We start from the raw sequence: 26,341 nt of genomic DNA on the forward strand, positions 1-26,341 counted from the left end.
AATCAGTAGAAAGGAATGTTTGGCTTGTGATAAGAGGTTGTGGAGCCTCACTTCAAGTTGTTCTGGCTTTCTAGACCAAAACAATGTATTTCTTTTTTTTTTTTTTTTTTTTTTTTTTGAGACGGAGTTTCACTATTGTTACCCAGGCTGGAGTGCAATGGCGTGATCTCGGCTCACCGCAACCTCCGCCTCCTGGGTTCAGGCGATTCTCCTGCCTCAGCCTCCTGAGTAGCTGGGATTACAGGTACACGCCACCATGCCCAGCTAATTTTTTGTATTTTTTAGTAGAGACGGGGTTTCACCATGTTGACCAGGATGGTCTCGATCTTCTGACCTCGTGATCCACCCGCCTCAGCCTCCCAAAGTGCTGGGATTACAGGCTTGAGCCACCGTGCCCGGCTAACAATGTATTTCTTAAGTCTCATGACTCCCTAAAATGTATCACATCCAGCGGCACCCTGACCAGCTTGGGCACATTTTCTCAGGACCCCCTGAGGTCTGTGTTACAAGCCATGGTCACTCATATTTGGCTCAAAATAAATCTCTTCAAATATTTTTTTAAAAGAGGATTGTGAATAAAGATCATTACCTTGTTTAAAAATAAAACCTCATGACAATGTCTTTGACATCAGGCAAAAAAGTAACTCAACTGAAAGGTTTGATTTTTAACAAAACTCTGAAATGGCTGGATAGTCACAGGTATGAGAAAGTACCGTTTCTGAACATGGCCATGCTTTGCATGTGTTTCTAAGTAGCTTAGACAACGAGCCCTAATTTCTAGTGATACAGTTAGGAGGGGACCTTGCTGTGACCTGTCACACAGCCAAGCTCTTGATTCTTCGTCTGCCAAGCGGCATGGTAATAAACAAAGCTAAAGTATCAGTTCTCTTTATCATGGAATTTTAAATTGATGCTTGGCAAGTGATGGAATTTTAATTATTTCGATTCAGGTATGAAAGATCTAATTAATAGGTTTTGAACTTGTTCTTATAGACAAACATTGGCAACTAACATTTAAATTCTATTCATAGTTAAACTTCTTATTTAATTTGATTTCTCACTGTGTCTTTGAAGTTGTAAGAGTCAAGGCATGTTTTTAACAAAACAAAATTGGCCACAGCCAAGAAGTTTAAGCCAAGAAATGGAGTTTATCCCATTTCTCCTAGCTATGTTCACACTAAAAAAAAAAAATTCCAGGATCAAGAAACTCTCATGTGGGCCAGGTGCAGTGGCTAATGCCTGTAATCCTGGCACTCTGGGATCCCAGGCAGGCAGATCACTTGAGGTCAGGAGTTCAAGACCAGCCTGGCCGACATGGTGAAACCCTGTCTCAACTAGACATAGAAAAATTAGCCAGATGTGGTGGCACATCCTCTAGCCCCAGTTACATAGGAGGCTGAGGCAGGAGAATCGCTTGAACCCAGCAGGCAAGTGAGCCAAGATTGTGCCACTGCACTTCAGTCTGGGTGACAGAGGGAGACCCCCATCTCAAAAAAAAAGAGACTCATATGATTCCAAAGACCTCTGTAGAATACTGCTATTAGTACTACTAACCCACATTTGTTGAACATTTACCTACCATCAGGCCCTATTCTGAACTCTTTGTATACATTTTTATATAATCCTTACAACCCTATAAGGTACTGTTATTACGTCCATCTCACAGATGAGGTAACTGAAGCTTCAGAGAGTTAAGTCACTTGCCTAAGACTATGGAAAGGGAATTCTTCAGGTTTTTTTGGCAAATAATTCCTGTACCTGGCAATTCTCACATACCATTTATTTGTCCATTCATGCAGTCTACCAGTGCCAACCCTTGTTTGAAGCCTTGGGAATTCCAAGGTGAATAGAACTTCCTTACCCTTCAGAATCTTAGTTTATAGGGAGAGGCAGACATGAGTCTTAGCAGTGCAATCACTGCTGTTACAAGGAGTGAAGAACATGGGCTCTGGAGACAGACTGCCTGGGTTAGAATCCTGGCTCTACCACTTACCGTGTGGCCCTGAGCAAGTCACTTAACATCTCTGTTCCTCAGGTACCCTGTAAGTGAAATGGAGGTCAAAATGATTCCCACCTCTAGGGTTGTCTGAAGGATTAAATGTTGGCAATTGTAAAGCACTTAGTTCAGAGTCTGCCACACAGTAAATGCTTCATAGGTATTTGCCATTACCATGAATATGCTGTGTATGTACAAGAGGTTGTAGGGGCATAGAGGAAGACTTTACAGAGTGGTGTCTTCTGAGCAGATGACTGGCAGCTGGATGCCACTGAGGCGGGAAGAGAACAATGGCAGTTTTAGTAGAGTATAATCAGTAGATCATGGTGGACTGAGGAGTAAAGGAAGGGTACATGGAGAGAGATTGCAGGCTGTCCTCCCAGTAAGTTCACAAAAGGATGGAAAGGGCAACAGTGCTTCCCGTAAATGCTCTGAAGAATGAATCTGGAGCCAGCTGAGGGCAAGCAAAAGATTACCCAGCAGTGCTGAGAGCCTTGCTGAATTTGGAAGCAGTATATTTGTGTAGCAGTACTGGTCCACAGTGATGTGATTTCCATCCCACAGTATTCAGCTTCCTGGATGTCCAGTGAGGAGGTAGAGATTTGGGAATACCTCTGTGATCTAATCCAAGACTTGCCTGCTGAGAAGCCTGCTGTCTGCTCCAGGCTGTTTTAGGATTTGGAAACAGCTGAAAGCTAGCCATATTGTGAGAGGCTGAGATCACATTCCTCTAGTGCCTTTCCTATTCAGGCTCCATGGATTTGAATTTTATGACTTCTTGGTTCATTTTTGTTCCTCTTCAAATTGTTCCCAAATCCCTGGATAGCTGTTGGAGCCCAAACTGTTTCATTAGGGATTTGAGCCAATAGTTCATATCCAGTATTGTTTCTCTCTCTCTCTCTCTCTCTCACACACACACACATTCTCTCTCTCTCTCTCTCTCTCTCTCTCTCTCTCTCTCTCTCTGTCTCTCTCTCTCTCTTTTCATAATGATGCTTCCTTTTCTGCTCTCAGGTTCAATCATGTCGCATGCTGGGAATGACAGAAAAGGCACTTACACTCTTCTTGCCTGTAGCCATTTGGTCTTTTTTTCTCCCCCTATCCATATTACCAAATCTTCCAGTGGTAACACTTAGCCAAACTCTAGTGGATTACAGTGATGAGTATGCTATACTTCCTGACTTCAAGTAGGGAAAATAAGCTATGTTTACAAATGTAAGCATGCCAAAAGGGAAGGCTTTCATCTTAAACTTTCTGCTCTTTGTTTTATGTGACTTTGCCGATAACATTTTGGATTTGGCATCTGTTTCTATTGCCCCGCTGTATTCTACTACCAGTTTAAGAATCCTGCATTATTTGTCATCATATAGTCATCATAGATTAAAATGGAGTTGAGGATTTTTCTGATTTGTAAACTAGGTATAGAGGAAAGAATAATTAGAATCATGGGGTAGGAGGAGCTTTTCAAAGTATCCCCCACCCATGCTTGCCCAGAGATTCAGACCTGCTGCCCTCTCCTTCCCTGCTATTTGACATAATTCCTGGGAGAGATACTGTAAATGATAGGGGTTCATCCTCTCCCTCAAGTGTATGGGGAGAAAAAGGCTGAAAATGCAAAGTTATAGCCAATTGAGCACACATGTAACAGCTACTGTATCTAAATCTCTCTTTTCCAGCCACTGTGATGTCATGGCAGTGTTTAGGTGGGTCAAGATGTTGCTCCCCACCCCATTGTCACAGCATTTAGAGCAGTTACAGCACCTGTGCCTGATCTGCAGCCTGAAGTTAGAGCCCCACAAATCTCACATATGAATAAATGACACAGTGAATAAATAAAGAGAATCACTGATTTGATGAAGAGCCCTAGGCAGAAAAAAGCCATGTTGTGTTTCAGTGAGTAATAGTGATAACGTAAACTATTTTTGAGCCCCTAAAGCTGCTTATCAGATTGTGTCCAAAAAGTCAACACACTTAAATATATAAATATTATCTTTTAGATTCCCAGAGAAAACTTACCCTCTCCCCACACTTATTTGATGTTGATTTGGGGGATGATTTTGAGTTGAAACCTCCATTTCCTTTTCCCTGATGTGTCCAAGATATTCAGGAAGGATTGTGAGGGTTTTGAAGGCTGGGTTTACACAGTCCATTGAAATAAAGGCCTTATATCATACATTCCTTGCAAGAGAGGGCATATTTAATTTTCCTTAATGTCTTGGATCCTTCCTCAGTAACATTTAAGGATTTGGTATTTCAGGGCATAAAAAATGTTTCATCCCTTTACTTCTATCTTATATAGTTTTATTTATATTTAAATTGGATGTCTTAAAAGCACCATATAGTTAGTTTTATATTTTATACACGCTGACAATCTGTCTTTTCATTGGTGTATTTAGACAATTGACATTTAATGTGATTCAACCTCACTTCTAGCTGTTTCTCAGCCTCAGCTTCAAAGCAATTTTCCTTATTTTGCTGAAAGTACTAAATAGAACAGAAACAGAAGTCACTGACGGTAATGGTCTAAGTTCATACCACTTAGAGTACTATGTTAAAACAACCCATCTCAGTCCTCTGGGTTTATCTTTATTCCTTAGTAAGAATATAATTTAATGAGAAATTTACGCTTTTTTTTACAGACTATATTTCTCAATACAAGCTCGTGAAGAGACTGATAGAGAAAAGTTGCTGTTAATGTATCAGACAAATGATCAAATAATAAATGGACTTTTTCCTCTAAACAAGGATCTGGCATTAGAAATGGCAGCTCTTTTAGCTCAGGTAACTTCCATTTTATATAGATTAATATATTGAAATGGTAAGATACTAATTGCTACATTGAATTAAATATAAAACAGTATACCTTCAGTAATTCTGTAAATTCAGTTTGCTATGATTAGCGTCTTAAAAATTACAGGCACTATAATTACAGTTTGCCTCTAAACTCCTGACAATTGCAATGATGTAGAATGAGACAGTATTCCATAAACAGAACCCAGTTTCTTAATTACCTTGAAAATATACCTCTAGGCTTTGCATTTAATAAAGGAATTGGAGTGTAGAGCTATGGGATTGAAGATGTCATGCTGAAATCGCTTGGTAGTCTAATAGGAATAAGTCCTTGAAAAGGCTAGAGCACTTTCTCTTTTTTACCTGTTATATCAGTTAGTATTAAGTTCAGCCTTCTACACACACACACACACACACACACACACATACACACACAAATTAATACCGACTTAATCAGAATAGAGGTATATTTAGCTCTCACATAGAGAGAGAGGCATCCTGGCACCTCTGTAAAGCATTAGGGGCATGGGCTTTATCTTCTTCTCCCTGCTGCTGTCCCTAAGGTATCATCATCATGGTCCTGGGAGTCTGAGAGCTCCAGCTAACATCAATGGTCCACGCCTCAGGATGGGGGAAGGGCTGAAAAGGGCATATGCCCTCTCTCATTGGAGAAAACTTCTCAGCAGCTACATAGAACACTTCCATTCATGTCTCTCCGGTCAGAATTTAGTCACATGGCCTTGCCTACTACCTACAAGGGAGTCTAGGGAATGTGGTCTCAGTGGGGTGGCAGTGTGCCAAGCTAAATTTAAGGTTTTTCTTACTCAAGAAGAAGGAGAGAATGGTCAAAAGATGCAACTCATAGTCTCAACCACATCTGAGTCTTTGCCTAGGTTAATTAAGGAAAAATGTTAAAGCAATTCTGCGATATGGCATCCGGACCAAGGCTTAGATTTCCCAGGATCTTGGGTCTATGGCTCCTCATGCTACACTGTATCCCAGGACATCCCAATCGTTCTTATTTTATGCACCACCTATGCCAATGAGTTCCAGATCTTTTCTCTTCAGTTCATAGCTCTCTTATGAGCTCCTTAAAATATTTTGTTTTTGTTTTTGTTTTTGTCTGAGACAGGGTTTCCCTCTTTTGCCCGGGCTGGAGTGAAGTGTCACAATCTCGGCTCACTGCAACCTGTGCCTACCGGGATCAAGCAGTTCTCCTGCCTCAGCCTTCCAAGTATCTGGGATTATAGGAACCCGCCACCACACTCACCTAATTGTATTTTAGTAGAGACAAGGTTTCGTCATGTTGGCCAGGCTAGTGTCAAACTCCTGACCTCAAGCAATCCACCTGCCTCGGCCTCCCAAAGTGCAGGGATTATGGGCGTGAGCCACTGCAGTCAACCACCATCAATATATTGAAAACTGAACTAATCATCATCCCTTCTCTGTCTTCACATTCTGTTTCCTTTTTATGGTAGTGTCTCCACCCAGTGCCTCAGGCAAGCTTCAAACCCAGGAATCCTCATGATTCTTCTCTGGCTTTGGCCCTTTCCCACCAGTCACCACATCCTGCGAATGTGAACTCTTAGGGATGTTTTACTCTATTCTCTCCTCTGGATGCTGACTCTTGTTGCTAAGGTTCAGATTATTGTATCCTGCTGCCTGCCGTCCTGCAGCAGGCTCCTAAGTAGTGTACCTTTCTCTGGTCTGGTCCCTCACAAATCTATCCTTTACACAAATGCTGGAGGGATGTTTTCCACTTATCTATTGCTACATAACCAATGAGTCCAAAACTCAGCTAGTTAAGACAGTAATTTAGGCAGAGATGTGAAGGGACAGTATGTGTCTCTGCTTCAGGTGGTATCAGCTGACATAGCTTGAGACCTAGTTGTCGCTTTACGGCTGAGGGCTGGAATCATTTGAAGGCTCGTTCACTCGTGTCTATTGACTGATTGATGCTGACTGTTTGTGGGGACTTCTGCTGGAGCCCCTTATACGTGGTCCCTTAATATATATGACTGCTTGTGCTTCCTCCAGGAATGGTGAATGGGTGACAGGAGCAATGTCCTAGAAGAGAGACAAGAAGTGGAAGCTGCTGTTTTCTTAAGGGCTGAGCCTGGAAATTGGCAAATTGTCACCCGTGCATGAAGCTTTATTAGGCAGCGCTAGAAACTGGGATAGAGATACAGCAAAAATGTGAATCTAACTCTGTCATTCCTTTTTTACATGCAAGGACTTTCATGAGCTGAACTCTGCCTGCCTCTCCAGCCTCAACTTTCCCTTAATACTCCCTACCTTGAACTTCATGCTCCAATAAAGTGTAAACTGTGGTTCCATGCACAACTCCCTGTCTAGTATATGGTTCACTTTTTTTTTTTTTTTTGCCTCTTATGATTGACAAAGTTGTGTCCTTTGCCTGGATCATCTCTACCCCATCCCTTCACCTGTTAACTTCATCTTATCCTTTCCTTTACATCGTAGGTATCATTTATTCCAGAAAGCCTTCCTGAATCCCGTCTGGGTGGGTTAAATGTCTCTCTTGGGGTTTCTGTAATGGTCGATTGCTATCCTGACCTCAGTGGTTTATAATCATTGATTATGTTTCTGCTTTGTACCACTGACCGCAGCCTCCCTGAGGCCCAGGGCTCTTCATTTTCATCTTTGTCTCTAGCACAGCTTTATACACAGTCCTTTCTCAATAACTGTTCTTACAGGAATGAATAGTTGATAATTTAGTTGATATTTAAAAAAATTTTTTTTGTGAGATGGGGTCTTGCTATGTGTGTTACCCAGGCTTGTCTTGAACTCCTGGGCTTAAGTGATCCTCCCACCTTGGCCTCCCAAAGTGCTGGGATTACAGGCATGAACCACCACACCCAGCCAACTTTTAAAATAATGTTAAGATCATCTGGACTTTAATGCATTAGCGCAACACTAAGTGTTCTTCTACAAGTGATAAAAAACTGAGGAAAAGAGAAATAGGGCACATTTTTCTTCGTGTTAGGATTGGGAATGATTTACTGTCACTTGCCATTCTAGGGCTTAGCCTTTCTAAAGGCACAGATTCTCTGTTAAAATAACTCTCATTTTTACTAAAATTCAACTTAGTCTTCTTACTTTAACTTTTAATTTTGTCAAGACAGGTTTTACAAGAAAAATTATAATATGCTTTGGAGATATGTACTTCTAACATTTTTAGATGAGTTTGAGGAAGGGGTAGAAAGATAAGACCACAAGCCAAGAAAATTCTGAGCACATTACTAACTTAGAGAGTATAATCTCCTCATCTGTGAAAGGAAAATATATGCCTCTGATGTCTCTTTCTCAGAGTAGTTTAGTGAAGATAAATGAAATATACTAAATAGATCAGAGCTCTGCAGAAGAATTATTTCTGTTGTAGATTCAAATATATGTAGGCTCTTGTTGATATTCTCTGTCTTTATTATGAAATTCTTGGAGCTGATTCTTAATTATTGTACATAGTGTCTAGTAAGGCGTGGTGTTCATGTAGAGCATGTTAAGGATTATCTGAGTTGATTTTCTGTTATTCTCCATTTATTCTATTTATTCTATGCCACATAATATGTCAGGTGCCAGGGAGCTTGGACGTGCCACTAAAGGCTGCCCTAAGAGGCAAAGTTGCCTTGATTGGTCTCCTACTGGAGTGCAATGATGTGATCTCAGCTCACTGCAATCTCTGCCTCCTGGTTTCAAGTAATTCTCTTGCCTCAGCCTCTTGAGTAGCTGGAATTACAGGTGCCTGCCACCATGCCCAGCTATTTTTAAAAAAATATTTACTATAATATATTTTTTATATTTAGTATTAAATTAGTATTATATTAGTATTAAAAATACTAAATATAAAAAATATAGTAAATATTTATATTTAGTATTAAAAATACTAAATATAAAAAATATATTATACTACATATTTTTTAACCGAATATATATATTTGTTTTTGTATATTTAGTAGAGACAGAGTTTCACTATGTTGGCCAGGCTGGTCTCGAACCGCTGAACTCAAGTGATCTGCCCACCTCAGCCTCCCAAAGTGTTGAGATTACAGGCATGAACCACTGTGCCCAGCTTTCTATTTTTTTTTAAACTATTGTTTTTTGGACTGTCGTATCCTTGGGGATTGAATCCGATGTCAGGTTTCACAGATAGCTGTGGTAAATGCTACCTGGTGAGGTGGGAACAATGCGTAGCTTGCTCTCGGGGAGGGATTTCAGTAGGATCGAAGAGCTGGTGGACAACCTTTATTTGGGGTGAAGAAATTTGGAAGGATACTTGACTAGGTAGGAGATGATGGAGATTGATAGAAACAAGGAAAAATGAAGAATGGGAGCTGAACAGCAAAATCAACCCAAGTAACCAGTGAGAAAGAAACTAGGTCGAAGAACCTAGGAAGTTATAAGAACAGGCTGTAAGGGCAAAGCTCAGCTGAGGACTTTAGACAGTAACTGATCAAATCAAGAACTGGAAAAGAGGAGCCCCAGGGTGGGAGTTCTCAAAAGCTGGTACTGCTGACAGCTTAACTAAGGAATAGGGCCCTTTTGAGATGCAGACCTGGTGCTTTCTATGAGACCATTCTAGTTTTGATGGAACCCTTGATCCACTTGTTGGGGAATGCTATAGATTATGTTAATGATCAGCAGGACATTCACCTGAATGTCCCCTATCCTGTCTTCCTCCCTGAACTCTCTTTGATATCCTACGCAAGCCACCTGACACAGTTTATCACAAGAATTTATGTGTCCATCTTCTCCATTACATAATAAAGTCTTTGAGGGTAGGGACTATGCTCAGCATTTTCCTTTCTCACATCACTTAGCACAGTGCCTGACTTACAGTGGGGACTCAGTGTAAGTTTGGATGAAGGGATGAATAAGAGTTCATGGAGAGATGGGTGGGTGGATAGTTGGGTGGGTGGATTGAGGATGGCATCTCTGCAGCCTATTAATAGAGATGAAAGCTAAACATTCTTTCATTAAGGGATAAAGGGGAATGAAGGACTTTATTCCCAGGATTAATACTAGCAGAATGAGAGGATGAACACAAAACATTTACGGAGAAAATCTAGGAACAAAGTAATGAAAATATGGTTCTTGCTCCCATCACATTCAGGAGAGACCCTCAAAAAGTCCAATTGATAGTTTTTTGAAATTTCTTATAACTTTTTTTTTTTTTGAGTTGGAGTCTCACTCTGTCACCCAGGCTGGAGTGCGGTGGTGCGATCTCAGCTCACTGCAACCTCTGCCTCCAGGGTTCAAGTGATTCTTCTGCCTCAGCTTCCCAAGTAGGTGGTATTACAGGTGCCCGCCACTACGCCCAGCTGTTGCCTTTTATTTTTAACATCTATTTCACCTTATTATCGGCAATTAAAATAGTGCCTTAGAAATGAAAAATTGCCCTTGCATTACAGAAAATACAAAGTAGTGGCCTTTAGCAAGTACTACTAGATGGTGATAGTAAAGTAGGAAGTTCAATGTAGAAATGGAACTCAAATGTTTAAATTACAGATTTTTTTCAAAATTAGAATTCAGGCCAGGCAGTGGCTTATTCCTGTAATCCCAACACTTTGGTAGGCCAAGGCAGGTGGATCACTTGAGGTCAGGAGTTCGAGATCAGCCTGACCAACTTAGTGAAACCCCATCTCTAAAAAAAAAAAAGCCAGGCATGGTGGTGCACCCCTGTAGTCCCAGCTATTTGGGAGGCTGAAGCAGGAGAATCACTTGAACATGGGAGGCAGAGGTTGCAGTGAGCCTGGGTGACAGATAAGAGACTGTCTCAAAAAAAGAAATTAAAATGTAATTTATAACAACTCCTACATATGATTATAAATTTTATAACAGATAATCATGACAATTAAGTTTATGTATTATGTGTTAAAAAGAATGTTTAGAAAAAATAAAACTGATTTTCTATCTTAAAACTCTTTTCAATATCTTACATTTTCACTTTTTTGGATTTCCAATTAGGTGGAGATTGGAGATTTTGAAAGACCTTTCTCAACTCCAGCAGGGCGCATTACCAATCAGTGCAAAGCAAATCAAACTCTAAAACAAGTCATAGAGAAATTTTATCCTAAAAGGTATAGAGATGGCTGTTCTGAAGAGCAGTTAAGGTAAGGAGATCTTTGTGACTAGAAGGTAGAGTCACACTAATTTTTTGGTAATATTTTTCAAATTTCAGAGGTGAAAAACATTTGACAGCTTTCTCAAGATTTTTTAATACTATTGAGCCACAGAAGATTATAGATATTTTTATTTAAGATAAGCCCAGAAGCTTTAGAATCTATATTTAAACTTTCTCTTTTTTATTCTTTAATTTTAAAAAATTGTCTTTAGATCTACTTTTCAATTGATCGTTTTCATTCTTGTCCAGATCAACCCTGATAATAAATAAGAGGAAAAAAATGGTCAAGAATATGTTAAATTTTATGAAGTACATACCAAAAAAATGTATTTTGTATATTCCATTATGAATAAATTGAAATAAAAATAAACTGTATTCTTACATAAGACTTTTTAATATAAAAGTTTCTAATTTACCTCAACTAATTTGGAGTTTCAATCTCAGAGAATATATAGAGAAGCTGATTAGATTTAAAAATAGAGGCAAATCCAGTTTGTCATGAGCATTTCCAAATTGGAACATTTAAGATCAGTCTTTTGTCTACATAGAGTAAGTGGTTGCCTTTGTGATTTGATTTGACAGGTTTCCCCCTGCATCTAACATCTCTCCAAGCCAGTGGTGGTAGGACCTAAAATTCTATCATCAGGGATTCATCTTTGGGCTCTACTACTTGTATTTCTTTCTTTTTTTTCTTTCTTTTTTTTTTTTAAGATGGTGTTTCGCTCTGTTGCCCAGCCTGGAGTGCAGTGAGGTGATCTCGGGCTCACTGCAGCGTCCACCTCCTGGGTTCAAGCTATTCTCCCATCTCAGCCTCCCAAGTAGCTGGGACTACAGGCATCCACCATCATGCCTGGCTTATTTTTGTATTTTCAGTAGAGATGGGGTTTCACCATGTTAGCCAGGCTTGTCTTGAACTGCTGACCTAAGGTGATCCGCCCACCTCAGCCTCCCAAAGTGCTGGAATTACAGGCGTGACACACCCCATCCAGCCTGTACTTTTCTTTAAAAGATGAAAATATTCCCATGAGAAATTAGCTTTTAAACTAATTTATGCTGTTTTGATGGTAGATACTCAGATTTTAAAAATGGACCCACTGAGGGCACTTAGTTCATGCTGAAAACACAAATAGTATGAGAATTTGGTGAAAGGAATATTCTAGAAAGGACAAGTGGTGGACAGTGGTGTGATGAGAGTCACAAAAAAATCTTTACCTGGGTTATGCCTAAGGGTCGCAGTTATGCTAAGGATTGGCTCAAGGAGAGTTTTATCTTAAGACTATGACACACTGTTCATGTTTTTGCTTTTGTGTTTTTGTTTTTGTTCTTTTCTTTTTTTTTTAGGCAGCTTTGCCAGCGACTGTCAACCAGATGGATGGCCCTTCGGGGACACAGTGCTGCAGACTGTGTGCGCATTTACTTGACAGTAGCCAGGAAATGGCCATTCTTTGGTGCCAAGTTGTTTCCTGCAAAAGTAAGAAATAATGGGAGAGAGATGCATAATGAAAACCTTTGTGTACATAGTCGACCAGATTTACCCCAGACTTAATATATTTGTGTAAAAAATGAAGAAATATCCAACAATGTAAAGTAAACAATGAAGAGACACTAGGGAAAGGGCAGAAAAGCTTCTCCATCTTTTCCTCTCTGCCCAGCTTTTCCCCACCCTAAGTCATTTCTTGGACTCATTAAACTAATCATGAGTTCTAAACCACAGCTGAACTCTGCATTCTTCCCCTCATTCGTTCATCCATGTACACGTTTACTCTGTCACTCATTTGCTATTTAATGTATGCTAAGTTCTGTTTGTTAAACACTGAGCTAAGCTCTAGGGATACATAACCTATGGTTTGAGATGGATTGTACATGAACCTCCAGGACCGTTTCACTTTGTGTAGTCTGGAGTGCAACAGGCCTGTAAACAAACCACTGTGTGGCAAATATCACTATGAGCGACATGAACAAACTGCTGCAGGAACTCTGAGGAAGGAGTCTCACCCTGCCTGGGGACAGCCAGCTCTTTCCCCAAGGGAAAAATTGTGCCTTTTGATTCCTTTTCTTTCTGTTGAACCATGTCTCTTTGTACTCTCTCAGCCTCTGAAGGTACATCCTGTCTTGTGTTATATTTTTCTGTGTGTTTTATTCTGTTAAATTGCATGCTCCTTGAAAGTATAAACTCACTGATCCTAAAATCTTCCTCTGGTGCCAGTTATGTGCTTTGCACATAATTAATAATTATCATTTAACAAATACTTGCTGAAGAGCTGTGCAACTTTGGGCAAGTCAGTTTACCTCTCCGGACCTCAGTTTTCCTCCTCTGTTAATGAAATACTTAGACTAGAAAAGTAAAATCTAAGGTATCTTCTAACTCTGATTCTATGAGTGACTATATTATTGATAGGTGAGAATTTATTTTTTTCTAGTGTAACTGAAAGCTGTGTATTAAGTAAGTTAAGAAAAAGATGATAAAGCTAGTATTCTTAAACATCTATAAAATTAGGGAGTTGAACATATACATTTTTAAGTTACAAGAAATAGATTTGAATTGTAGATCAGCATGGATTTAATTCTAACTTCAGCATTGGAAAGAATAGTAAATACCCTTTCCTGCTCTGATAATATGTGCTTGCTGGCACAAAATATTTAATAATAATATTGCTTTTTAAATTACACGTCAGGCATCCTTTTTGCTTAGTTTTCCTTATGATAAACGACACCTCCTTTGTTGCTTCATGGAATCCTATTTTCTGTATGTGTGGTAAAATACATATAATGAAATCTACCATTTTAAACTTTTTTTTTCGAGACGGAGTCTCACTCTGTCACCCAGGCTGGAGTGCAGTGGTGCCATCTCAGCTCACTGCAACCTGTGCCTCCTGGATTCAGGCTGTTCTCCTGCCTCAGTCTTCCAAGTAGCTGGGATTACAGGTGTGTGCCAGAAGACCCAGCCCATGTTTGTATATTCACTAGAGATGGGGTTTCACCATGTTCGCCAGGCTGGTCTCAAACTCCTGGCCTCAAATGATCCACCCACCTCAGCTTCCCAAGGTGCTGGAATTACAGGTGTGAGCCATCACACGCAGCCAATTTCATAGCTTTTACAATGAAAAATATAGTGAAAATTTTCATATTTCTCATTACTGTTGATCACACAGCTTCATATTTTCTTTTTATTCTGTTTTTATTACACATTGAATACCAGATATAATAAACTTTCAGGAAAGGTATGCAATTATAATAATAATCCTCTACTTTGTAATAGCACTACACAATTTATCAAGCACATTTTGCTTCATTAGGATTTTGGTCATGATAGAAACCCTAAAAGCTTTGTTTACTATTAACCTCCTAACACAGAAGAAAAATAAGATATAAACGTTATTGTTCCTGTGCTAAAGATGAGGAAATTGAGCCTCAAAGAGATTCATAGCTTGTCCAAATGAACACATTAACAAATGGCAGGTTTGGGTCTCAAAGCTATGTCTGCTAATATCAAATTCACTGTACTCTCCAATATACCACCCTGCCTCTTTCCCAGGAGAGATTTTTAATAGGTTTTGTTATTATTGTCGTTTAATGGCAAATGTTACATGACATTTAGACTGAAAAATATTTCTGTAATTTTGCTTAGCATTTATAATCTAGTATATTTTCACCTTTTCATAGCCCATAAGTCCGTCATCACTTGGAAGTACTTTCGTGTGGCTGGCTATACATGAGGATGGTTTAAGCCTCTTAGAATACAATTCCATGGTAAGTTTAAAGCTAAAGTTTTGCATTGAGTCAACTGTTTCCATTGCTCAGTGTACCGTAAACAGAAGGTAGTGATCTAATCTGATTTTTCTCTTACGCAGAAAACATTCTTAATGCTACTATGTCATGAAAAGTCATTTTACAAATACAGCTATGATTATAATGTAACCTTTCAAAATAAGATAATCATATTGTGTATGAGAAAAGTATTGATACCATGATTAAATTGTGATCATGGTTATATTTGTGAAATGATTATATTTTAAAAAGTGTTAAAAAGATTGTTTCTTGTGTAAAATAAAAATCTGTAAGAAATCATTAAAGTGGGAACTTCAGTTACCAAAGTTTAAGTTCAGTTTCACTAAGGCTTCTTTAACAATTTCTATAATTTCCTATAATGTCATATATATAGCATCTTAGCACTTTTCACATAGTTTAAAGTCAAACTATGATTTCTATATATGTTCATTTATTTACCTGAAATTTACATTATTTTTTATCATATTGAAATTTACATTATTTTTTATCATATTTCATGTGTCTATTTAATACAATTTTATTCTCTCTTTTGTTTAATCTGGTGGGAAGGAATTACTAAATTCACTGGGCAGGTCTAATCCTGTGGCTGTAATCAGAGATCACTGAACATTTTCTGGAAACCAAACTACTCTTTTGTGTTACAGTTTGTGTTATAGTGTTATAGTTAGTTTCCCCTTATAATTGCTTAAAAAACAAATACACACACACTTTTTTTTCCAAGGGCTTATATTTTCTGAGTGCCTTTTAGTTCTTGAATGGATAACATGAAGATATTATAAAATCAGTGACTTAAAGTTAAAAAAAAAAAAACCTGTACACCAGTATTGAGTTACCTTAGTTCAGGAAACTCCCTGGCTCCCAGGAGATAGCTAGACAGGCCAGGAAGCACACACAGGTGGGTTGCAGTTCTGAGGCATTCAGTCCTGGAATGGTCTGCTCAGTCTTGCAAGCTAATCATTAGCTATGCAGAGTGGTTTTAAGCTGTATGCTAGTTACATTTTATTGATTTTTTTTTTTTGAGGCAGGGTCTCTTTCTCTTACCCAGACTAAAGTACAGTGGTGAGATCACTACTCACTGCAACCTTGACCTCCTGGGCTCAAGCATTCCTCCTGCCTCAGCCTCCCAAGTAGCTACCACAGGCGTGTACCACAACGCCCAGATACATTTTTTATTTTTTCATAGAAACGGGGTCTCCCTATGTTGCCCAAGATGGGCTCAAGTGATCCTCCCACCTCAGCCTCAGGAGTAAGTTATATTTTTAATATTGTTTTGTAAACACATTAGAAAAGAAACATTTGCTGCATATGTGACAAAGGGTGAATATTCTTAACTATAAAACATAGATGTCTTATAAACAGTAAGAACATTATGAACACACAAATATACAAATGGCCAAGGCAATTCACAAAAGAAGAAATACAAATGTTCAATAAATGTATTTTCAAAGGTTAATTTCTCTAATAATTAAATTAATGCAATTTAAAACAGTGAGATTCCACATTTCACCAGTCAGTTTGTAGAGATTTAAAAGAAGGATCACATTTAGTGTTAGCAAGACTGAGGCACTGGAACCATCAATAGGTACATACTTTCTGGAGGTGAGTTTGGAAATTCTCAGAAATAGTCTTTTCTGAGCTATCAATTCCACTATTGTTTGGTTTTATAACCAAATAAATAATTAGGTATGTGGGTTATGAAAATCATTAAAAAATATTCACTGGAGTATTGTTTCAGATAATAAAAAATAAAAGTGATTTAAATATTCTTCAATAGCAGGTTAATTAAATAAAGGATTTCCTATAAAATCATTTAAAATGATGTTATGCAAGTACATGCTGTCATGGAAATATGTTCACAATACGTCATTAGGGTTAAAAAAAGAAGCAGAATTCTAAACAGTATGCATGATACTGTTTCTGTTTATAGATTCTGAAATCCATCTATCAGGGTGAAGTATATAGATTTGCTAATATTTGACCATTTGACCATAAAAAGTATCAGTTTCATATGGTGTAACCTAACATATTTATGAGCTATATGAAAGGACATATAAAAAATATTAACAGTGGCTTTCCACTAGATGCTGGAATGTAGATGCTTTTTATTTATTTTTTAAAAATATTATCTAATTTTTCTCGAATGACTTGCTCCAGACTCACCATTGTAAAGGTAGATGATGCCTAAATAAATTAGTACCACTACTATCTATTTTGGATCATAAAATATTTTATTTTCGAAAATAATTTTTGTATTATACCGTAATTAATAACTGCATTTTAATGGAGATAATATTAATTATTTTTCATCTCTCTTTGGAAGTAAGAGCATATAACATATTACTTTTTCTTCTCTTTGAAGAGATTAATAGTCAGCTATGTGTACAAGAGTCTAATGACCTTTGGAGGCTATCAAGATGATTTTATGGTAGTCATTAACAATACACATTCAAAGGACAAACCAACGGAGAAATTACTTTTTGCCATGGCAAAACCCAAGGTGAGTAGAAACATTTTCTGCCAGCTTTTTTGTGCTAGTTGTTTTTACCTGGTCTTAGCCAAAAGACCAAAAAGCGATGCTAGTTGTTTTCATACTAAAACATTTATTTGGCAAAGACTACATTCCAGATGGGAAAACAGACGTTTTTTATAATCAAACAAACTGGTCCAACTTACATCATCTTTCCAAGCCCTGGTTTCTTTGTCCAAAAATATGGTAACACACTCCCTCCTTCTTTTGGCTTAAGAATTAAATGAAGGAAGTTTGTAGAGTACTTAGCCCAGTGCCAGATATACAGAAGATTCAAAATAAATCGTCATGGCATTAAGTTATTGCTGTCAGGAACTTTATACACATTATCTTATTCAGTTGGGGTTATTTGCTTTATGGACTCCTTAGAGGAAAGACAGGGGTTTTATAATTAAAACATACTTGCTGCTTTACGACTTTTAATGAACTATGTCGTTTTAACATCTCTAAGTAAAAGCAATACATAAATTGAATATATTCTAACATGTAATTCCAATTTTAGTAAAAAGAATGAGAAAGTGATTTTCCTAAAACTTTAACTATCTTAATGTTATTAGATAAAAGAGATGACTTCTTCAGAATATGAAGCTTTTTTTAAAAAAAATAGATGTCTTTCTTAATTAAGCCTATACTTAAGTGAAAGCAGCTAACCATTAAGTGCAGATCAGGGAACTTGGTCTTCAGTGAAAATAGAGAGTTCATATGACACTGACTTTCTCAATTCATATATTCATGCATGTGGCTTTATGATAATTTGATAGGGTTGTACTACTGACTGTCACATTTCCTAAGATTGCCACTAAATTTGATTGTTTTTGAGATGCACTCTTTCCACTGGTTTAAGTGATGAAAAAATGTGTGGCTGCCTTGATGGTACTGGACATGGAAGCACTTCATTGTTTGATCTAGAGAGAAGGGAATTCTGGCAGCCTGGGCCCTTGCAAATGGAAATCACCTGCGGCCAACCCTTTCCTCTCTTCTGGAAGGGATGAGAACTTCTCAGGAGCATAACAATTCTGTTTTCCACTTTTTAGATTCTTGAAATCACTCTTTTGATCGCCAGTTACATAAACAACTTCCATCAGCAAAAGGCAGCATTTCACCACCTCTCTGCTCCAGCACTGCTCTCAACCCAGACCCGAAGACCCCAAGCCAGAATGATGGGAAGCCAGCCTCTTCTGTCAAGCAGCAGACCGACCAAAGGTCCCACCTTGCTCTGAAAGCTGGGGAGTCTGAACAGTCACTCTTTGTCCTCTCTGCCGTGGCTGCATCAGCTCCCTACAAGTTTGTTTATACCTGGCAGCATGGCAGCCACACACCTGTATTCCAAACTTTAACAATGATGAGGGTTAGTCTCTTTTATTTGATTTTTAAATATTCAAATAAATATTTAACAGTAAAACATAAACACAAAGTTTGCCAACACACTAATTTTCTTACAGAGTTAATGAATAAGAATTCATCATTTTTTCCATCTCCCTTCTCCCTTGTCATCAGACATATTGTGCAATGTGGCTTTTTTTCTTTTTTTCCCCCTTTTTTAAAAAGATATTCTGGCAATCTTTAGAAAGGGAGGTTCCAAACTCTCATTTGGTAAACCAGTTGATTATTTGGAAATGTTCACTGCCAAAATAGTAAGTACTGTCATTAAATGTACTTTTTTTTTTTTGAGTTGGAGATTCTCTCTCGTTTCCCAGGCTGGAGTGCAATGGTACAATCTTGGCTCACTGCAACCTCTGCCTCCCAGGTTCAAGTGATTCTCCTGCCTCAGCCTCCTGAGTAGCTGGAATTATAGGTGCATGCCACCACACCCAACTAATTTTTTTGTATTTTTAGTAGAGATGGGGTTTCACCATGTTGCTAGGCTGGTTTTGAACTCCTGGCCTCAGGTGATCTGCCTGCCTCAGCCTCCTAAAGTGCTGGAATTACATGAGTGAGCCACCTTGCCCGGCCTAAATGTGCTTTTAATTAATGATAGTTTGGAAAGGAGTAGAACACGCAGCGTAAAAAACAACTGCAGGTGGTGTGAGGAGTACATTTTCAGAGCAGGTGCAATACATGTTCTGGCTCTATGAATCATTACATGCGAAAGCAGGAATTAGGTAACCTGAGCCTCCTGTGTGGTATTAGAGCGTATACCCTGTCACCTTTCCAGATCACTGGAGTGTAAAATTTAAAACAAGATGGTGATTCCTGACATTCCTTTGCTGTCAATACTTCCCAGGTTCACAAGAATATTGTCTACATTTCACTGCATTTGATGCTGGGTCATCTTGACCTTGCTTTGTTAATATCTTTAAAAACAAAGACAATAATTAAAGCTTTGCCCCTCACACATTACCTTCTAATTATAATGTGAAAATAGAGTCCTTATACATACATACATATGTATATACAGATAGGGTCTTGCTATGTTGCCCAGGTTGGCCATGAACTCCTGGCCTCAAGCAGTCCTCTCTCCTCAGCCTCCAAAAGTGCTAGGGTTATAAGTGTGAGCCACCACATCTGGCTCTAAAAATATTTTATTTTTATTATTTTGAGGCAGGGTCTCACTATGTTGCCTAGGCTGGAGTCCAGTGGTACCATCATAGCTCACTGCAGCCTCAACCTTCTGGAATCAAGCAGTCCCACTTCAGCCTCTTGAATAGCTGGGACTACATGCATGCACCACCATGCCCAGCTAATTTTTGTATTTTTAGTAGAGATAGGGTCTCCCTATGTTGTCCAGGCTGGTCTCAAACTCCTGGGTTCAAGTGATCCTCCTGCCTTGGCCTCCCAAAGTGCTGGGATTCCAGGTGTGAGCCACCGTGCCCAGCCTCAAAAATATTTTTTAAAAGAAAAAATAATTCTTCTGTCAAAGGAGGTTAAATTTTAGTTGCTAGGGTACTTAAATATATTACTTTATTAGGTTATGGAAGTGGTCAATGCATTCCAGTATATGTCACAACAATGTAAGTCATATTCATGATAAAAATGAAACTGTGATAAGACATGAAAATTATATTATTAAAATGTTCAGTTGTAACGGTAATCATGAATATACTTAATTTTATTTATGTATAGAATATTTGTATTTATTTTTTGAACATATATTTATCACTGTCATATTTTTTTTAACCAATTTGAGAAAATGTTAGCTGCTGAATTAATGTGTTGGCCAAGCCTTCGTATTTTCTTCTTTGCTGCTTTCTCCCTGTGGCAAAGTACTGTTCTCACATTAAGCCTTTTAAAAATGTTCCATACCGTATTAGCATCCTTAGAAGGAACAGTGCTAAGAAATAGATTGTTCAAGTAATATTGTACTTAATTGATCATGACAAAAAGAATATTTTTAAACCCCATCAAAATAGGTTTCCATTGACTATTTCCCCTATGTTTTTTGAGCCACAGTCACCTATTGAAGAAGCAAATTTGTTTTTGAGAATAAACTGGTAACCAGTTTGGAATGACTCAGAAGACTTTTGGCTGGGATACAGTAGAGTTTCTAAGTTCTAAGAGAGCCATTTAATAATTAGTTGGTGAGCCAGAGGCTTGACAGAGCTGTTACTTATGTGTGAGGGCTTTATTCTCAGGCAGTAGTTTATTCACCATTTGGTAAGCCCCTCCCCACAATCTTCTGATTTAAACAAGTAGTGAAGGCTTAGCTTAAACTGTAGTACCTTAGACTTGGCATTTATTTTTGATAGAGCAGAGATAAAATATTTTGATGGAAGGAAATCAATTTTCTGTAACCGATGATGTGAAAATTTTATTTTCTGGGAAATTATATAGCCATTCAAAAATTCAAAGTATGTTATTATGATTGGTTACAAGAGAATAATGTTACACATTTAATTGTAATATGTCTCCTATCATTTTCTTCCCTTTCAATCATAATAAATGATTTACAAAACCCATTTTGAGCATTATCTTTTGAATAATCTTCAAGAAATACCCAATGTTTTCATTGTCAAAGCTGAGGTGTGGGACTAGTGAAAATGGTAGTTATTACCTCCTTCTCTTGCATTCATGCTTTGTCTTCAGTGTTGCTTTGTTTTATCCGTACAAAAGAAAGCTGTTTTGGCCCATTGTCATTTGAATCCATATGCATGCATATTGACACACAATATGTAAATAGGTAAATAGATAGAAATATTGGTTCTCCCAAGATTTCATATTTCATATAGGTGAGTTGAAGGGATTGTGTTCCAAAAATTTGTTTAAATGAGTGTGTGTGTGTGTGTGTGTGTGTGTGTGTGTGTGCCCTTAAAATCAAACACTGTCATAGCTTAGAAATGAATTTCTCAGTTTACAGGAGAAGTTAGTCACAACTTATAAAGAGTTTTTGCTTCAAAAATGTGTTTAAGGGTTTGCTATTTGGATTTCTTTTTTCATTAAAAGAAATACATGTGCTTATGTCTCCCTGCCAATTAAAAAAAAAAAAATACATGATGGTTGAGTTCTAGAACAATACATTTAACCCATAATTGTACCTGAAGCATAATCCTGAAGAAGTAACCACCGGCCAGACATGGTGGCTCACGCCTGTAATTCCAGCACTTTGGGAGGCCAAAGCAGGTGGATCATAAGGTCAGAAGTTCAAGACCAGCCTGGTCAAGATGATACAGCCCCGTATCTACTAAAAACAAAAAAATTAGCTGGGCGTGGTGGCGTGTGCCTGTAGTCCCAGCTACTTGGTAGGCTGAGGCAGGAAACCCCGTCTCTACTAAAAATACGAAAATTAGCCAGCTGTGGTGTTGGGCGCCTATGATCCCAGCTACTTGGGAAGCTGAGGCAGGAGAAACGCTTGAACCTGGGAGTTGGAGGTTGCAATGAGCTGAGATCACACCACTGCACTCTAGCCTGGGTGACAGAGCAAGGCTCTGTCTCCCCGCCACCAAAAAAAAAAAAAAAGTAAACACTGTGGATAATTGTATTTCTCTATAAAAAGGTTTTACGTGTTGGTGGGATGTCAAGAACATATTCCCCCACCCACTCACCGCCCCTCGCCCACCAGCTGCCATGGAATTTGGCCTCCCTCAATGCTAATGGGCTCTGGGCTGATGTCTACGGAGGGGAGGCTCCAGTAATTTGAAAATTGAGGAAGGGAAGTGAGGAGCAGGAAGAAGTGGACAGAGTAGTTTCCTTGTTGCCCACTGATTTATGCAAAAATGGCATCTCCTCTCACATTTTCCCCCAATTCTCTTTTCCCTAAAAGAAAAAAGGGATTTAACTGGAACAGAAGGAACTTTTTCTCCTTTAAACTCCAAATTAAGGTAAGTCCACATGTAGATATTTAGGTTGAAGCAAGATTTATCTTTACTTCAGTGGGACCAACATGCAGGCTTTTCCTGGGTGGTTTTTGTTGTTGTTTTTCAGTATCTTTATGACAATTATTGGGCATTTAAGTGGGAAGATGAGTCCTGCAAGGAAGAGTTGGTAGGTCTGGGCAGAGGCTGGTGTGAGGAGATGAGTTAAGCATTTGCTTTCTATTGTGATTTTATTTGTTGGATTTAATTTGACCTAAATTGTACATAGTCACAGTGACTCTGGATTATAATTTGAATCATTCCAAAAAACTTCATTGTATCCTTTATATTATTTTGCAGTCCAGTGATAGGCAAGGAATACCAGCTTTACTAGGGAAGGGTCTATTAGCAAATAAGTCCAAAATAGGACACAAATGTTCACCACAGCACTTGAATACCAAGTATCCTTCTTTCCTGTGCTTTGCCAACACAATTTTCTTTCTCTTTTTTTTTTGAGACAGTTTTGCTCTTGTTGCCTACTGGAGTGCAATGGTACGATCTCAGCTCACTGCAACCCCTGCCTCCTGGGTTGAAGCAATTCTCCTGCCTCAGTCTCCCGAGTAGCTGAGATTAAGGGCGCCCACCACCATGCCTGGCTAAATTTTGTATTTTTAGTAGAGACAGGGTTTTACCATGTTGGTCTGGCTGGTCTTGAACTCCTAACCTCAGGCAATCTGCCTGCCTCAGTCTCCCAAAGTGCTGGGATTACAGGCATGAGCCACTGCACCCAACTTGCCAACATAATTTTCTAACAGAGTGGGGGTGAGAAGGGAAAGGCATCTCTTTCTGAAGTGCTACCAGGTTATACTGTGGTTTTATGAAAATCAAATGACTCTTCTTTAGCAGTAGCAGTGGCAAGAGAAGGCCAGTTACCTCTCTCATTATGTGGCTCTAATGAATTCCCAGGAGTTCCTTGGAACTGAATATTGCGTAATGCCAGAGGAAATGGCTTAAATGTTATTAACTTGAGTTTCTGGAAAATGCTATCAAACTCCAATAAGAGTTGCCTTTTATGAGAGAAAAGTTTACAGAAAGTGTGTGACCTTAGAAAAGCTTGTGGAGAGTTCTTAGCTTTTGGATCATGCACAGATTATAAGATGTTCCCCCCACGGATGGGGTATCATCAACACTGCTTTCATGTTCTGACTATTCTACCGAAATGCCTTCACATGAGGTTACCATTGACCATCTAACTGCCAACTCCAGCAGACCCCAAATGGTCCAACGGTCTACCAGATGACATTTCAAACTCACCATGTCCTCTAAACATGCATCTCCTGCTCTGTGCCCCTCCACACTAATTAATAGGATCACCAGTTCATCGATCACTCAAGAAAGAAACATTAACTTTTCTCCCTTTTCCCAAGGCCTTACTCTCTACTATCTAGTAACTGTATTAGATAGAACTCTTTCTGCTGTAAATTCCAAAATTCAACTTGAACTAGCTTAGACAAAAATGAGAAATTATATTACAAGGATATTAGGATACCTCATATAATAAAAGGGCAAGCTGAACCACCAATCCATAAGAAAGGTGAGGACACAGGCAAGCCTTAGGGGCAACTAGAACCATGAGACATGTGCCAGAACTTTCTCTTCATATTGATGTGTGTCTGCTCTGTGCTCGATAAATGCAAAATAATTAATTTAGCATAAAATATACTCATTTCCTCTAGAATGGGAGTGACTCGCTTTCCCCAATTCTAGTTTGAAAATTTTCAGGGAAGGAAGGACTTGTGATTAACCCAGCTCATGTTAGGTGTTTATTCTGAACCACTCCAAACCTACTCAATATCAGGAGAATGCTGGGACCAGGCGCAGTGGCTCACGCCTGCAATCCCAGCACTTTGGGAGGCCAAGGCAGGTGGATCACCTGAGGAACAGGAGTTCAAGACCAGCCTGATCAACATGGAGAAACCTCATGTCTACTAAAAATACAAAAATTAGCTGGGTGTGGTGGAGAATGCCTGTAATGCAAGCTACTCAGGAGGCTGAGGCAGGAGAATCACTTGAACCCTGTGATTCAGTGATTCAGGGAAGGGGAGGTTGCAGTGAGCTGAGATCGCGCCACTGCACTCCAGCCTGGGCAACAAGAGCAAAACTCTGTCTCAAAAAAAAAAAAAGAAAAGGAGAATGCTTAAATAAATTATGAAAAATCTATATAGTGAAATATTCTGCAACCATCAAAGTTATGTTTATGATTCATTTTTAGAATTTGAATGGGGAAATACATGTTAAAATCAGGATATTAATTAACTTTACAATTAATCTCAACTTTGTAAGAAAAAAACACTAGAATGAAACACATCAAATATGTTTCCAAAATACCTAATAGTTATTACTTCTGGATTACACTTATTTTATTCTCTTAATTTTCTGTGCATACCTTTTTTTTTTCTACAATTAGCTTATATAACTTTATAAACAAGGGAAAATATTTTTAAACTCTGCCTGTCACTTACCCGGATATTGTTAATAGCCTCCACATGGTCTTCTAGATGCCAAAACATCCTTCATGCCGCTGCAAAAAATTAACTCACTGAAACTCATGCCTAATTGTGGCACACTCCCACTCCTAATTTTAAACCCTATTTGGTTTCTCATAACCAACAGAGTAAAGTCTAGACGACAGCATCCTTCACAGTAGCCCCATCTACCGCCCAGTTTGCTCTTCCACTGTAGCTCCACCAGGCACTTTAAATGATCCCATCCCAAACTATTCAGTTTCCCAAATACACCCTGCACACGCCTTTACCCTTCTGCACTGTTGCTCATTCCATCCAGAAAGCAGCATGAAATTCTCTCCTTCTCCTTCCATTCTTACCTTAAGAACAATCTTCATCTACCCAGGAAGGTCACTTTCTTTGCCCAAATACGAAAGCCTGAAGAGGAATAAGGGAAGAAAGGGGAGCTCACCTGCTCAGATTAACTGAATCAACCCCTAATCAATTCTGCTGATCAGGACCCAGCCAGGTCCGCCTTCACCTTCCTTGTTACCAAGCTCCCTCCTTCAAACACCTCTCCCAGTTATTCAAACAAGTGTACTTTTGAGGTACTAGTACTGTGCCCAGTACATAGCAAGCACTTGGCAAAAATGTTAGCTGTCTTAAGTGCTATCAACAGGACTTCCTAACTAGCATGCAAAAGTATTCTGAAGTTCTAGAACCCAAATCATTACAATTCATTAGGATCTGTCCCATATCAGTTTGTGAGCTTACAGGCTGGCTTAGCACCAGGCTATAGCTGCTGATTTAATGACATATGTATAAGCCTCCTTTAAAAATCATCCTGTCTTCGCTGAGCTCTACTCCCATTAATTCCCTTCCTATGCGAACTTAGTGATCTTTGTGTCTCCAAAATACACCTAGATGTTGGGAGGATTTTGTTCCCAATGACTTTATCTGAAATAAACACCCTTTTATCAACTATCAGCCTAATTTACAGGAAAGTGTTCCTCGTGTTTCTTTGTTCAAAGTTTCTGACCAGCAGCTTATCATACAATAACAAGCATTAAGCAGTTATAATGTGTCTGACACACACATAAGTTATGTTTTACCTATGTTTATCTCATTTAAGATTCACAGTCTTTTCTGCTTTACAGGATCAGAAACTAAGGCTCAGAGAAATTCAGTGAATTACCCAATATGGCAATGTGGCAACTTAGCCAGCGTGGCTGAGTCAGGACTTGAACCTAGGTCCATCTCACTCCAAAGCCCACGTCCTTGAACATCACACCACAGAAATCAAGCTGAATAGCAGAGGATTGGAGGGAGGGAGTGTTAGGCTAGATAGCCTGGGTCTACTCAGCATTC

General features: G+C 38.8%; 1 protein-coding gene across 3 annotated transcripts in view; it reads left to right on the forward strand.

Moving 5' to 3' along the window:
- The window catches only part of PLEKHH2 (pleckstrin homology, MyTH4 and FERM domain containing H2), a 139,311-nt gene extending 118,156 nt beyond the window's left edge, over positions 1-21,155 (forward strand). For 2 of the 3 annotated variants that reach the window (XM_003926764.4, XM_074396592.1), the window contains 6 exons: positions 4,636-4,777; positions 10,769-10,914; positions 12,267-12,396; positions 14,589-14,675; positions 17,074-17,211; positions 18,276-21,155. In XM_003926764.4, the coding sequence (XP_003926813.1) occupies positions 4,636-4,777; positions 10,769-10,914; positions 12,267-12,396; positions 14,589-14,675; positions 17,074-17,211; positions 18,276-18,461 (829 nt within the window). In that variant the 3' untranslated portion in view covers positions 18,462-21,155. Of the gene's footprint in view, positions 1-4,635; positions 4,778-10,768; positions 10,915-12,266; positions 12,397-14,588; positions 14,676-17,073; positions 17,212-18,275 lie in introns of those variants that run through there. The other variant, XR_012516917.1, reaches the window with a different exon arrangement.
- The last annotated feature ends 5,186 nt before the right edge of the window (positions 21,156-26,341 follow it).

Source organism: Saimiri boliviensis, chromosome 1, assembly GCF_048565385.1.
Source record: "Saimiri boliviensis isolate mSaiBol1 chromosome 1, mSaiBol1.pri, whole genome shotgun sequence".
In the NCBI taxonomy this organism is placed as follows: domain Eukaryota; kingdom Metazoa; phylum Chordata; class Mammalia; order Primates; family Cebidae; genus Saimiri; species Saimiri boliviensis.